At 34.3% G+C, this 13,120-nt stretch overlaps 1 protein-coding gene across 2 annotated transcripts; it reads left to right on the plus strand.

The window, feature by feature from the left end:
* Positions 1-3,725: 3,725 nt before the first annotated feature.
* Positions 3,726-11,514, plus strand: LOC129306542 (subtilisin-like protease SBT2.2). Of its 2 annotated transcripts, none has more exons than XM_054947201.1 (10): positions 3,726-4,363; positions 4,905-5,058; positions 5,243-5,640; positions 6,084-6,179; positions 7,245-7,317; positions 7,623-7,905; positions 8,836-9,167; positions 9,435-9,693; positions 9,835-10,116; positions 10,858-11,514. In XM_054947201.1, exons 1-10 carry the CDS (start codon positions 4,149-4,151, stop codon positions 11,403-11,405), a joined length of 2,640 nt encoding a protein of 879 aa, XP_054803176.1. In that variant the 5' UTR covers positions 3,726-4,148; the 3' UTR covers positions 11,406-11,514. The 2 variants fall into 2 exon arrangements, with proteins under 2 accessions (XP_054803176.1, XP_054803175.1); XM_054947200.1 differs by having other exon boundaries at positions 3,729-4,363; positions 9,423-9,693.
* The last annotated feature ends 1,606 nt before the right edge of the window (positions 11,515-13,120 follow it).

Genomic DNA, 13,120 nt, shown 5'->3' on the forward strand with positions numbered 1-13,120 from the left:
TACACTAACATATTTAATTGATCAAGATATATGAGCCTGATTAAAATAAAGTAAACTATAAAAATATAATTCAAAATTAAAAAAAACTAAAAGGAGTTATAAATTAATTTTTTTAAAGGTTTAAAATATGCAGCATGCAACATCTGGACATTGGACAGGCATATGTCCAAGTTATTACTATTATTAAAAAATATTTATAGTAATAGAGAAATTTTTAGATAGATTATGTGTATCATATTATCTATTGTCCATTATAAAATTATATCAATACAATTAAACAAAATTTTTATAATGAAATGTTTATCTAAATTCTTATCTTTTATTTCTATACTATCATCAATGTTAAAATCAATTTATATTTAATATTAATTAAATATTTTGTTTTTATTGGATGAATTATAGGTGATATAGTGTATCATGTCTATATAATAATTTCTCATATTAATATTTAAGCTCTCACAAATGCTTTTAATAAATTAAGGGGATTATTTTGAGAAAATAATTACGTTAATCATGATTTATTATAATTATTTACCAAAAAAATTAGTGTGATATGTGTTAAAGTACAGATATGATGTTTTTTTTTTTAAAAAAAAAAGCGTTATTGAAAACCTAATGTTTTTCAAGGTGCAATTTCGTGCTGGCATTTTTAAAAATCGGACAATGTCGCCCTGTCAGGACAGAAGAGCCACGACCGTTAACCTTTCTTGTTTGACCATTTTGGCAGGCCACATCACCTGCCACACTCTGATGTGGCTATTGAAAAAAAAAAAAAAAAAACTGAAACACCTGCTGCGTCTTCGTCTTCCTCTTTCAGATCTGAAACCCATAGCTTTGTCTTCCCTCTCTCTCTCTCTCTCTTCTCCACTTTAAGCCAACTTTCTTTGTTAACCTGTATTCATCTGCCGCATCATTAATGTGTCAGGAGGAATGGTTGGCCATTGCTGAATGAAGAAGTTTGAATCAGAGGAGAAATCGTTCCTTGTCACCGTTGTTGAACAATCATTCCTCGTCACAGTCGTTCCTTTTTCTCCTTCTGCCGCACATGAAGAAGTTTCGCCGTTTTGAAAGCACCACGGGTTAGGTTAGGAATTTTGCCCTTCTCTATGGGTCAATCCCATTTCCAGATCTGAGATTTTTGCTATGGTGAAGAAGAAGAAGTGAGTTTCCTCAAGCTCAAATTGCCTATGCCAGAATCCTCTCCACCTTCCTTCTCGAATGCTTCACCACACCACTCTTCAACTACTTCTCCAGCAAACACAAACTATACTTCACACTCGAGATCACTGCCCACATGCACTCTGACTTCCTTTGCTCGCTGCTTCTCTCCATCTACAATCTTTTATGCAGAGATCTCCTAGTTGATGATTTGATCTCCCATGGAGAGATCTCCGAGTTGATATTGATTTTGGAAGCTTGTATCAGAATTTGTCGTCATTTTTCCAGTGATGTGCCTGATTTAATTTCATTATGTATCATAATATTCCTTCAGATCAGGTTCTTGGTGAGGATCAGGACCTGGGGTTGTCAAAGCCCATTTCTTTGTTTCTTGATGATGATTGAGTTCTGGTTTATGTTTACTTGTTATGCATAAAGTTTTGTTTCTCTATAAATTGTCACTGGCGATGGAGAAGTGTTGGAGGGATGGAGTGTTTGATGGGAACAAAAAGGTCAAAACTTTCTGGGTCAGACACAAGTTTTTTTAGATGAGATTTTTGGGTTTCTGGGTTTAGTTCTTTTAGATGAGGTTGATGGGATGTTGAGAGCAGGGAGAAGCTAGAGAAGAGGTCGAGGAAGAAAGGCTGAGTGGCCAAAACAGAAAGAAATTTTAGTCCACGTCATCAGCGTGCCATGTAAGCACTAACAGGTGAACTAATAGTCAATGTGATAAAATTCGATGGCAGGGCAAATTGGGTTTTTTTTTTTTTCTTTTTTTTTTCAAATATCAGGACAAAATTATGCCTTTAAAAAATGAGACCAATTGCACCTTTTTTGAACACACTTGAAAAAGATTTATATTTAGCCCTATTTCATGCTAATACTAAATATTGAGTGTATGCATATTGAATTAAAATAATTTTATTGTGTGCCTTTGTATGTAAAAATATTCATGTTTAATACAACATGGAGCCCTACATTCATCATTCAAGTCATTTTTTTCCGAATGTCACAGTCCATAATTTATGTAATATATATTTTCAATGAAATTGCATTTAAAATACATATCAATCGACATGCACTTTAATACATATCATATCAAACTACTAATTATTCAAACATGCATGCAAATCACTAGTTAATAATACCACACGTGACTTAGCACGTGCTAACTACTTAATTTTGCATAGCAATAGCTAAAATTTCACAAACATTTCCTAACTACTAGGTTATATATAAATTAAAACGTACTATGTTCTTTTTTGACCTTTTTAATTTTAGCTGAAGAATTATAAGTATAAAATGGTTTTTCTTTTGAAAAAAAATGGAATACTTTGAACAATTGTTAACAATTATCGTACGTCATCAAGTGTATTGAACATTACTTTTAATGCGAATAATAGTAATTCTTTCTCTTGATTATTAGCTTTCTTCCTACTAGTTAATTATTAACAAATGTTTACTTCGAAAAGTAATAACTTTAATATGATTATTTTTGTTGAAATGAGTGCAGTTATAATATTCAAATTAATATGTTAATTGTGATATATATTATACATTAAAAATTTAAAATTTCAAAAACTTAAAATGACAATGCCAAATGCAATCATATACCTTTCCATTTTCTTTTTTTGTTTATTCATCAAACAAGAATAAAAATTTTTTGTGAACGACTTGTGAAGAACATAATATTTTTTTTTTTGACTAACCTAATTAAAGAAAAATTTCCCCCTTTTAGTATTTATATTCCGACTAACCAGTAGCAGGAATTATTTGGTAGTTTAATTTCATACATATCATAAAATAAGAAATTATTAGAAATAAATACAATTTAAAATATTATAAATATTATACAATTTTTCCTTTCTAATGGAAAAAAATTTCTTGGGCTAAAATGATGAAAAAAATAATTGACTCGGATCTGGAAAATTTATTAGGACAATGATAAATATACAAGTGAAAAATATTTTCAAAACTATTTATAAATCATCTATCAATAATGCCAACTGCTCATTTTAAATACTAAAACTTGAATTCACATTTTCATTAAAGGGCCGATCTCCATGAACGAAATAATCTCGGTTCTATGTATTGCACTATTGCACAGATACTGATTAGAAGCAAAACTATATACAATTACATTAATCTATTATCAATATGGCTTGGCTTTCTTGTGTTTTTTTTTTTTTGATAAGACGTGTTTGAACTTTTAAATATACTTTCCATAAAAATTTTAAATATACTTTGATTTGATTTGATGATTTTTTAATGAATGAATAATAATAAACAACATTAATTAGATATTAAATAAGTACACCAGACGAGCACAAATTACTATTATTCAGATTCAGATAAAGTTTATTTGACTCCGAGCAACTCCGAAAAGTGAACATGTCACTCACATGCATGAACGAAGTATACAGCAGCCACAAAGTGACAGCCAACAACTCAAAAAGAGTCCAAAGCGAATAAAACCAAATAAAACGGTCCATTTCCTCATCCCACTTCTTTTTCTTCTGAGAATAAACAAAACGTTCAAATTCACACCTCCCGAGATGGTTTTTCCAGATTCTCTTCACTTCCACTCCAGCTATTAATACTCACTGACACGTATCCTCTCTCTCTCTCTCTCTCTCTCTCTCAGAGTCTATCCCAATACTCTAAAATAATCTAAAACAAAGCTTTTTGGTTTTCCTCTCTCACCAAAAGCAACCTGCTTGTGCTTAATCACGATTTCGTTTCTGGGGTCTGTGTGTTCCCGAGTCAGGATTCTGGAAACGAAGGAGCTCGGCAAGGGTTTCTCTCAGCTTCATAATACACAACCTTTGGTAAAATTGAGGAGAAAAGTTGTGATTGAGAATGGAGTGAGAGGGTTGCTGAAGAATTGTTCTCACTTCTCAGTCTTCTGTTCATAATTTGTAGAGGCATTCGATTGATTGGGGTTCTTCGGTTTTTGCTTCTTCTTCTTTTTTTCCCGACGCAAAATCCAAATGGGGAAGATTTTTTGGTCACATATAGTAGTTTTGTTTTGCTTGGGGGCGTTTCTTGAACCATTCTTATGCCATGATGATTCAGACGAACCAACTTCAGCTGTGTACATTGTTACTCTGAGACAGACTCCTTCCTCTCATCACTACAGTGAGTTCAGAGTTGGTAAGGGCTTCGAACATGGTGCTTCTGAGAGAACTAGATTTCACAAACCAAGGTACGCTTCTTTCTGCAATTCTTGGTTAGAAGATTTACAAAGAGGGGCTTGAGCACTGATTTTTTCCCCCCTGCTTTCCTCCGCTTCGATCTCTTTTTATGTTGTTTAATAGTCTCTCCGTTTTCCTTCATTTTGGGTAATTTATTGAAGCAAGATGCTTAATTTTGTTATTATATCGTTTGCTCTTGTTTCGCACCCTGTCTATCTTTCTAGGGCAAATTGAGGTATTTCACGCTTTTGCGCTTTTCTATTTAATCATTGAGGCTTCTCGAGGAAGTTAATTTTTAGCATAAAAAGTGGATTGGATTCTGTTAACGCTTGAATGATGGTTTATGAACTATAATAGTTCATTGCTTGGATCCTTGAGTACATGATTCTCATCGAGAGTTTGTTAGATTTGGATCATTATATTCGCTATTAATGTTGTTGGTTCGTTTAACTTCGTGTCGTCCCCTCTTTCTAATTTTATACCTTTTGCAATTATTTGTGGAATCAAGTGCCTTAAATTGATCAATATTCTCTCTTTGTTATATAAATTTAGAAATATTTCAAGGGGACACAAAATATTTGGCTCTCATATTGCCAGAGTTCATGATTCCTTGCTGAAGAAAGTGTTGAAAGGGGAGAAATATCTGAAGCTCTACAGCTACCACTACTTGATAAATGGATTTGCTGTGCTGGTTACCCCGCAGCAGGTTTGATATCAGTCAATTTTGATTACAATAACTGAGAATGGTGTTTTTGCTTTTTGCAAGAGAACATATATTGTTCCATTCGCATTTGGTTTACTATTTTTATTTTTGCTCTGGCTTCCTTTTTCTTTGAATTCCTTGCTTTATTTCTTATTTCCTTAACGTTTGAGATCTCTGAATCATGTAGGCTGAGAAACTAGCGAGTAGAAGAGAAGTGTCCAATGTAGTCTTAGATTTTTCTGTAAGAACTGCAACTACCCATACTCCACAATTCTTGGGTCTGCCACGTGGTGCATGGTCTCAAGAAGGCGGGTTTGAAACTGCTGGAGAAGGAATTGTTATTGGGTTTATTGATACTGGAATTGATCCAACACACCCAAGTTTTGATGATAGTAAATCTGAACGTCCATACCCTGTTCCTGCTCATTACTCTGGTCTCTGTGAGGTTACTCGAGATTTCCCATCTGGTTCTTGCAATAGGAAGCTTGTTGGGGGCCGGCATTTTGCAGCATCTGCTATAACCAGGGGAATATTTAATTCATCTCAAGACTATGCTTCTCCCTTTGATGGCGATGGCCATGGCACGTGAGTTATTGGCAATTTTCACTGTGATTTTTCGTTTATGTTGCTATATAGTTTACCATGGTTAACTACTTGTTCCATGTATTAATTTGATGCATTTGAGAAAATGCCTTTTTCTAAGTTATCTATTGACCTTTTTTTAGTATAACTTTCCCTCTGTCTATTTTTCTGTGCCATCATCATGATTTTCAAGTATTTATAATTTTAAACTTCTATTCTGGATTTTGAAAATTAATGGATATTCATCCCCTTTCCTTTGAGATTCTAGTGTTGAAAGTGAACTTACATTTTCATGCTAAGCTGTATATTATTTATTTCTTTGCATAACAGAGTAATTAATTATCAAAACAGTGCACTGCGAAACCAAGATTGTTAAATATGATCATTGATTTTTTCCTTGTCTTTTTATTGGATGACTATTCTGACCATACATCTATAATCCACAGGCACACAGCTTCTGTAGCAGCTGGAAACCATGGGATTCCAGTTGTAGTTGCTGGTCATCACTTTGGAAATGCTAGTGGGATGGCTCCACGTTCACAGTAATTAATCTTGAACTATATCTTTTTAACAATTCTTAGTGCTTTTATCATCAAAATTTCGAATATCAATATTTCAATAGCAAAATCTATAACAAGCTGCACTGTTCATTTGTTATGAATAGTGTGATTCATCTCTTAGACTCCTAGCAAATGCATGGAAAAATAAGTTTAGTTATTTGTTTTAATTGTTATGATGGTAATTGGTAATCTAGTTAATATTTAATAGAATGCTCTATGATAAACAAAAATATTTGCTGCTGGAGTGTCTTTATTATGGAGCAGAGCATAAGGAATGCCACATTACATGTATTCTTTTGCATTGTACAAGCATTTGCCAGTGGATTTATGTTTTCACTTCAGAGGTGTAATTATCCCATTTTCTGTATTAGTTGGAATGGAATTTTGAATTCTAATTTCTTTTGGGTCCAAGAATACCAAAGATGGGACATATTTTTCAGAAACAATTTCATGATGGCTTTTCTTGCTCCAACTATGGTTGAACTAGTATAGCACCATTCCTACTTTTACAGTTAGTGAAAAATTGAAAAATCGGTAGTGAAAAATTGAAAGAGAAGTGTGGTTATGAAAATTGAGAGGGAATAAAGGAAAGCCTCGGTTCTTTTTGTCTCATAGAGAGGCACCAAGGGTGCGTGCCTCACTAAAGGTGCCTCATTTTGAGGTTGACTGGTACAGTATTGGATAAGTCAGGGTTCTATGATTTAGAAGTGTCTTCCCTTCTCACTTGACCTTTGTCACACGATCTTTGCTAGGTTACTCCAAAAATTTTTACTTCTTTCATTAAGCCTTTTTCATCTGGCGAATGTTTATGTGCACTGCAGAGTGTCTCACTCCCATAGGATTTATCTCCACATAACTTGATATCCTGACAGTAACAAACAAGTGAAGTCATGCTAAAGCATTCAAAAATAGAATGGTTGAATAAATTTTATAGAAAAAGGTTTTTTCCCCTTAAAAATATTTGGAGTTGCATTCTTTTTATGAAAGTATCATGAATTTTCTTTTTTTATTTTTGTAACATTTGGTTTGCATTTCAATCTTTTCCAGCATTGCTGTTTACAAGGCATTGTACAAGAGTTTTGGAGGATTTGCAGCAGATGTTGTCGCAGCTATTGACCAGGTACATGTAATGGCTTGTTATGAAAATGACACATTATTGTAATCTGAATTGGGTCTTCTTTCCTTTCATTGTGTAAAACATAAAAAGGCCATCACTGCCTTGTATGTACAGTTAATGTCTTCCACTTCTGATGAGCTTGCCCATTTTTCCTGTATTTCATTAGCAAATCATAAATTTCATGGGAATCCCTGCTGGCTTCATATTCTATTTTGAATAGATTACTGTAGAGTACTGATAATTCAGTTGAATCTCTCCTTCACAAAGTTTCTGACTGGGCTTACAGTAGTTTGGTTGATTGTTTGCAGGCAGCTCAGGATGGGGTTGATGTTATAAGCTTGTCAATCACTCCTAATCGCCGCCCTCCTGGTGTGGCAACTTTCTTGAATCCCATAGACATGGCATTGCTGTCAGCTGTAAGGACTGGTATTTTTGTTGTGCAAGCAGCAGGCAACACTGGACCATCGCCAATGAGCATGTCTTCCTTCAGCCCATGGATCTATACTGTTGGTGCTGCCACTCATGACCGATCATATAGCAACTCCATGGTTCTTGGGAATAATGTGACTATTCCAGGAGTTGGACTTGCATGTAAGTTTGTATTATCTTACTCCTATTTGTTAACTTAACTTCTGGACCAACTCTCATGAGAAACAAAAGTTTTGGGCTTAAGTGTCATGAGAAACAAAGTTGCATGAGCTCAATGATTTGACTTCCTCTTTGGATTACCCATAATACTGTACATCTTTCAATGAGGCTGCCGCATATATTCTTATTGATGATAGGATAGAATGGATTTTATTTATTTGGGATGATATTAACATTTGTTATTAACACAATAATTTATTGATCATGAGTGTAGAATGCTTACGTGGAGAGTACTGCAAATGGTTAAAAATTCTCTTGGGGATTGTCTTTTACACTAAATGAAAAAAAGAAAGGTAAAGAACTTGTAAATAATTTTAGGGGTTATATGAACAGGAAAAATGATTATATGTCATAACTATGTACTACTATTTTGAGAATACAGTGACTATTTTTAATAATGGTATAAGAACGTAGGCTCATCTCTGCAAAATGGAGGCAACCTTTTGTGGGATTCAGATGATATAATCAAAATGTTATGCAGTCAGGAATCTTATAATGTGATGAGATACAATTATTCCTGAATGTTTTCTCGCCAATTTTGTCCACATGGTTTTTGCTTTAGCTCTGCAGTTTTTTTTTTTTTTAAATTGTTTGGTTGTATACTGTTACCAGTTTATGTGGTGTTCTTTAACATTTACTCATTGCTCATTGGAAGATCACCCTGTCAAAAAAAAAAAAAAAAAATCTGAGATCTGAAATTGACGGCATTTAGACTTTGATCAATTAGTTCTTGATGTTGAGCATATACTATTTCTTTGTGGTCCATTATATTATGTTGTTGAAGTTCATCCATGAGTTTAAAGATGGCTCAATTCCTAATTTATGGGATTGATTAATTACCTTTCATTTTCCTTCTATTTTCCCCCTATCCAGCTGGAACAGATGAAAGTCAAATGTACAAACTGGTTCATGCACTTCATGCTTTGAAAAATGACTCAAGTGTTGCTGATAATATGTATTTGGCTGAGTGCCAAGATTCAAGCAACTTCGATCAGGAGCTGGTGAAGGGTAATCTCTTGATGTGTAGCTATTCAATACGCTTTGTGCTTGGCCTCTCCACTATCAAACATGCCTTAGAGGCAGCCCAGAACCTTAGCGCAGTTGGTGTTGTCTTCTATATGGATCCTTTTGTGATTGGCTTTCAGCTTAACCCAGTTCCAATGAAAATGCCCGGCATAATAATTTCATCTACAAATGATTCCGAGGTTCATTATTTGTTCATTTTTATTTCTTGTCCTTAATGCTTGAATATAGTTTGTTTATTTATCTACATGTCCTTTTTTCCTTGGGCTTGTACTTTATGTGAAATCATTTTTCATGCACTTTGCATGGTGTCAGGACCCCGGTTGTCTATGTAGGTAAACTGTGACATGGATCTTGTCCCAAGTTTGATCTAACTCTTGCATGCTCATTGGCAGACTCACTTGACTTGACGCTTACTTTCTACTTGTTAATGACAGAGTTTACTGCAGTACTACAATTCTTCATTGCAAATAGATGAAACGTCAAAAAAGATCACAAAATTTGGTGCTGTTGCTAGCATTTGTGGTGGACTGAAAGCAAATTACAGTAATGCTGCTCCAAGTATTATGTATTATTCTGCCAGGGGGCCAGATCCAGAGGACACTCTTCCTCACGAAGCAGACATTTTGAAACCCAACTTGGTAGCTCCTGGAAATTTGATATGGGCTGCTTGGAGTTCTGGTGGCACTGAGTCTGTTGAATTTCTTGGTATGTAATTACCTCCACAAGTAGCAACCAGAAAATAAACATGGGGGGGTTTTAAGTAATTGTTTTGGTCTCTATTACATTATAACCATAACCTCTCATTAAACTAACAATAACATTCATGATATGAAATGCAAATATCAGGTGAGAATTTTGCAATGATGTCTGGAACAAGCATGGCTGCTCCACATGTTGCTGGTCTTGCTGCATTGATCAAGCAAAAGTTTCCAAATTTCGGTCCTGCAGCTGTTGGATCGGCACTGTCCACTACAGCTTCTGTTTATGATAAAAATGGTGGGCCAATAATGGCTCAGCGATCCTATGCCTCCCCTGAGCTAAACCAGTCTCCAGCAACTCCATTTGACATGGGAAGTGGATTTGTGAATGGAAGTTCAGCATTAAATCCTGGCCTGATTTTTGATTCCAGTAAGTCACTTGATTAGCATTTTCAACATTACTGCAACACAGCAATGCACTTTGTCACGTTTAAATTTAAAGAAAGTGGCATGAGAAATCATTGATTGTTGTGCTTGGCTTAATATAAAACATGCATCTAAGAGTAAGCCTATGATACTGTTCCTAAATTTGTTTAGTTGTTGGTACTCAGTGTTCTGCATGATATCGTGATGGATACACTTGGATCATCAAACAAATAAATTAAAAATTAATCAATTTTGTTTTTTAAAAAAATCATGCAGCCAACAAGTTAAACCAGAGCCAAAACAAACTAACCTAAACTTAAAACTGCCCAAGTCTTCCATCCTGTGAACATCAGGTTCAGTTTGATTTCAGTCCAAAAGCAAACGGAATTGAACTGAGCTTGTGAACACCTCTAATTAAAAGTACACTTAGCTGCCACTGTGACCACATGTCAGTTTAGTTTTTATATTGTTCCAAAATTGAAATGGCTGAACCCAGCATCCTGATTTTCCAGTGTGACCATATGACATCTGTCAAATTCCAAGCATCTAAAATTAATGTATGGGCACCTAAGTGAGATGGGGAATCCTGTCCCAAAAGTTAACTGTTGAGATGGGAGGACCTATCTACTTAAATACTCCGTTGAGTATCTTATACTACTCAATGTGGGATTTAGTTACCAAATCTCCATTGGTATTTAAGCAGCTTTGACAATTACTTGCTCCCTAAACATACTTCCCTCTGCAGGTTATAATGATTACATGTCATTCCTGTGTGGTATCAATGGATCGGCACCAATGGTGTTGAATTTCACTGGCCAAAACTGTGCTCTTTACAACTCTACTGTATATGGTCCTGATCTGAACTTGCCCTCCATCACAATTGCAAAGCTAAACCAATCCAGAGTGGTGCAGAGAACAGTTCAAAACGTTGGCGGGAATGAGTCTTACAGTGTTGGATGGTTTGCCCCATTTGGAGTTTCACTGAAGATATCCCCTACCCACTTCTATATAGGCAGTGGAGAGAAGCAGGTCTTGTCTGTGTCCTTGAATGCAACCACTAACAGCTATGCTGCTAGCTTTGGGAGGATTGGACTGTTTGGAAATCAAGGTCATGTTGTGAACATTCCTGTGTCTGTTATTGTTAAGATTTCTCAGAATCTTACCATGGCTAACCATTTTTCTCTTGTTTTGAGTTTGCTCATTTTGATTTTCCCCCCTTTTTTGAAAGTTGAAATCCAGAATGTATCATGCAATTTTTTCATTCATTATCATGTAAAGTATTTAAGAATGTGACTGTAAATCTATAGATGTATAATCATTAGTAATAATCTGACACCTGAGTTCATTCATTAGCATTAAGAGTTACCCTTTTGGCTTGGATTACCACAGTCAATTCTAATCAGTCTTGTTGCTCTTAATTACAGTCCCGTTTTTTCAGTAAGCTCTCACATTTGTGAAATAGATTTCTGAAGTTTAGAGTAAAGAAATGACAGATGTGGGATCTATTTGAGATTTTCTACTACCCTAGTTCTTCAACTTCACAAAATGAGAGAGAGATAAAGAGGAAAGCAATGAGCACATGTCAAATTATAGTATCTCGTGTCACTCTTCAAATGGATTATTTACTTTCACTGTGAATGGGGAGGATTCATAGTCGAGATTCATAAGCTACTTGTGAGTCTCGCTTGTCTCTTTCTATCTCTTGCTAAAACTCTTTAATCCTCTTAAAAAATATATTTAAACAATGAAGGATTGTGATTCAAGAGAGGGCATAATTAAATGAAAGTAATTTAAAATTGAATTTTGAAGAGAAAAATATGATTCCATATTTTGAATTATTTTTTTAATTAAATTTTAATATATTATGTTTAAGTATAACAGAACATTAAACTAAATTCAATAGACTTCAAAATCATTATCATATAAAAATAGGATTAGTTTTATTGTTCTTCCTCTGGTTGTATTTTGGGGGTGCATTTCACGCAATTCTATACTTCGAGAGTCAGATTTACTTATTGCTTTGTAAATAGGTTTGGGACCCAATTTATAAACACACACACATATATAAACAAATAGTGGTTACAATATATATATATATATATATTTCTTAATAAAATAAATTATTTTTATCTATTTTACACTAGATTTAAATCTTTAAAATTTAAATATTATGAAATATTTTGATTTGAATCTCAAATTTAAATTTTGATGAAGTTACGTAAAATTCAATAATCTTAGAGGGTGATATTTTGATTGTTTCACTTCAAGCGTAAAGTTTGAAATTTAAAATTATTCATGTTTGCCAACTACGTATTGTAAAAGCAAATAATAATAAAGTAATAATGATTTTTAAGGAGCAACCGCTAGTGACAAGGATAGTTAGTGACAAGATACACCTTAATATATTAATTTCTGTAGAGGATAGTCATCTCAGAAGATTCGCTTATTTCGAGTGTCCTATATGTATATGGAAGGAGAACAAAATGATTATCAAGAAAGCCAGACACTTAGAAAGCTCGAGGAAAGGGCTATATATATTTGACTTCATCATTTTGTATATGCATGAAGTTAGCTAGCTATTTTAATCATGTAAATGAGATGAGAATCTAATAAATGTAAAATAAACTAAGCTTTATCGAAGTAACAAGTTTTCCTTCAGCAACCAGCCACATGAATATCTGGATTCTGATTGGCCCCTTCACAGATGGCCTTCCATGCATTCTCTGCCATGAATGAGTTAGCACCCTTCCAAACTTCATATACACACACAAGCGTGCGAGTGCAACATAGCAATTACCATCGGCAAAGTATAGCCATCTTACACAATCATCAATCTCATTGATATATGGAGGCATATGCGCTTTTAATCTCTAACACATCATTAGGCAACGAACTTTGGCTAATATCTTTGTGCAACTGAATAGTTTACTCTGATTGTCGCTTCATAATTGTATCCATTTATCTTCATAATATCCTCCAGAGTTCCAGAATGCCTTTCATTATGTTAT

The sequence above is a fragment of the Prosopis cineraria genome, unplaced genomic scaffold (genome assembly GCF_029017545.1).
Source record: "Prosopis cineraria cultivar Desert tree isolate PC_DT_omini unplaced genomic scaffold, ASM2901754v1 PC3, whole genome shotgun sequence".
NCBI lineage: Eukaryota > Viridiplantae > Streptophyta > Magnoliopsida > Fabales > Fabaceae > Prosopis > Prosopis cineraria.

What these genes read in the sequence shown, in the direction of transcription:
- LOC129306542 (XM_054947200.1), top strand. Translation starts at nt 4,149, where the DNA reads ATGGGGAAGATTTTTTGGTCACATATAGTAGTTTTGTTTTGCTTGGGG. An exon ending in TGCTGGTTACCCCGCAGCAG is followed by an intron (nt 5,059 to 5,242) that starts GTTTGATATCAG and finishes TGAATCATGTAG; the next exon opens with GCTGAGAAACTAGCGAGTAG. An exon ending in TGGCCTGATTTTTGATTCCA is followed by an intron (nt 10,117 to 10,857) that starts GTAAGTCACTTG and finishes TTCCCTCTGCAG; the next exon opens with GTTATAATGATTACATGTCA.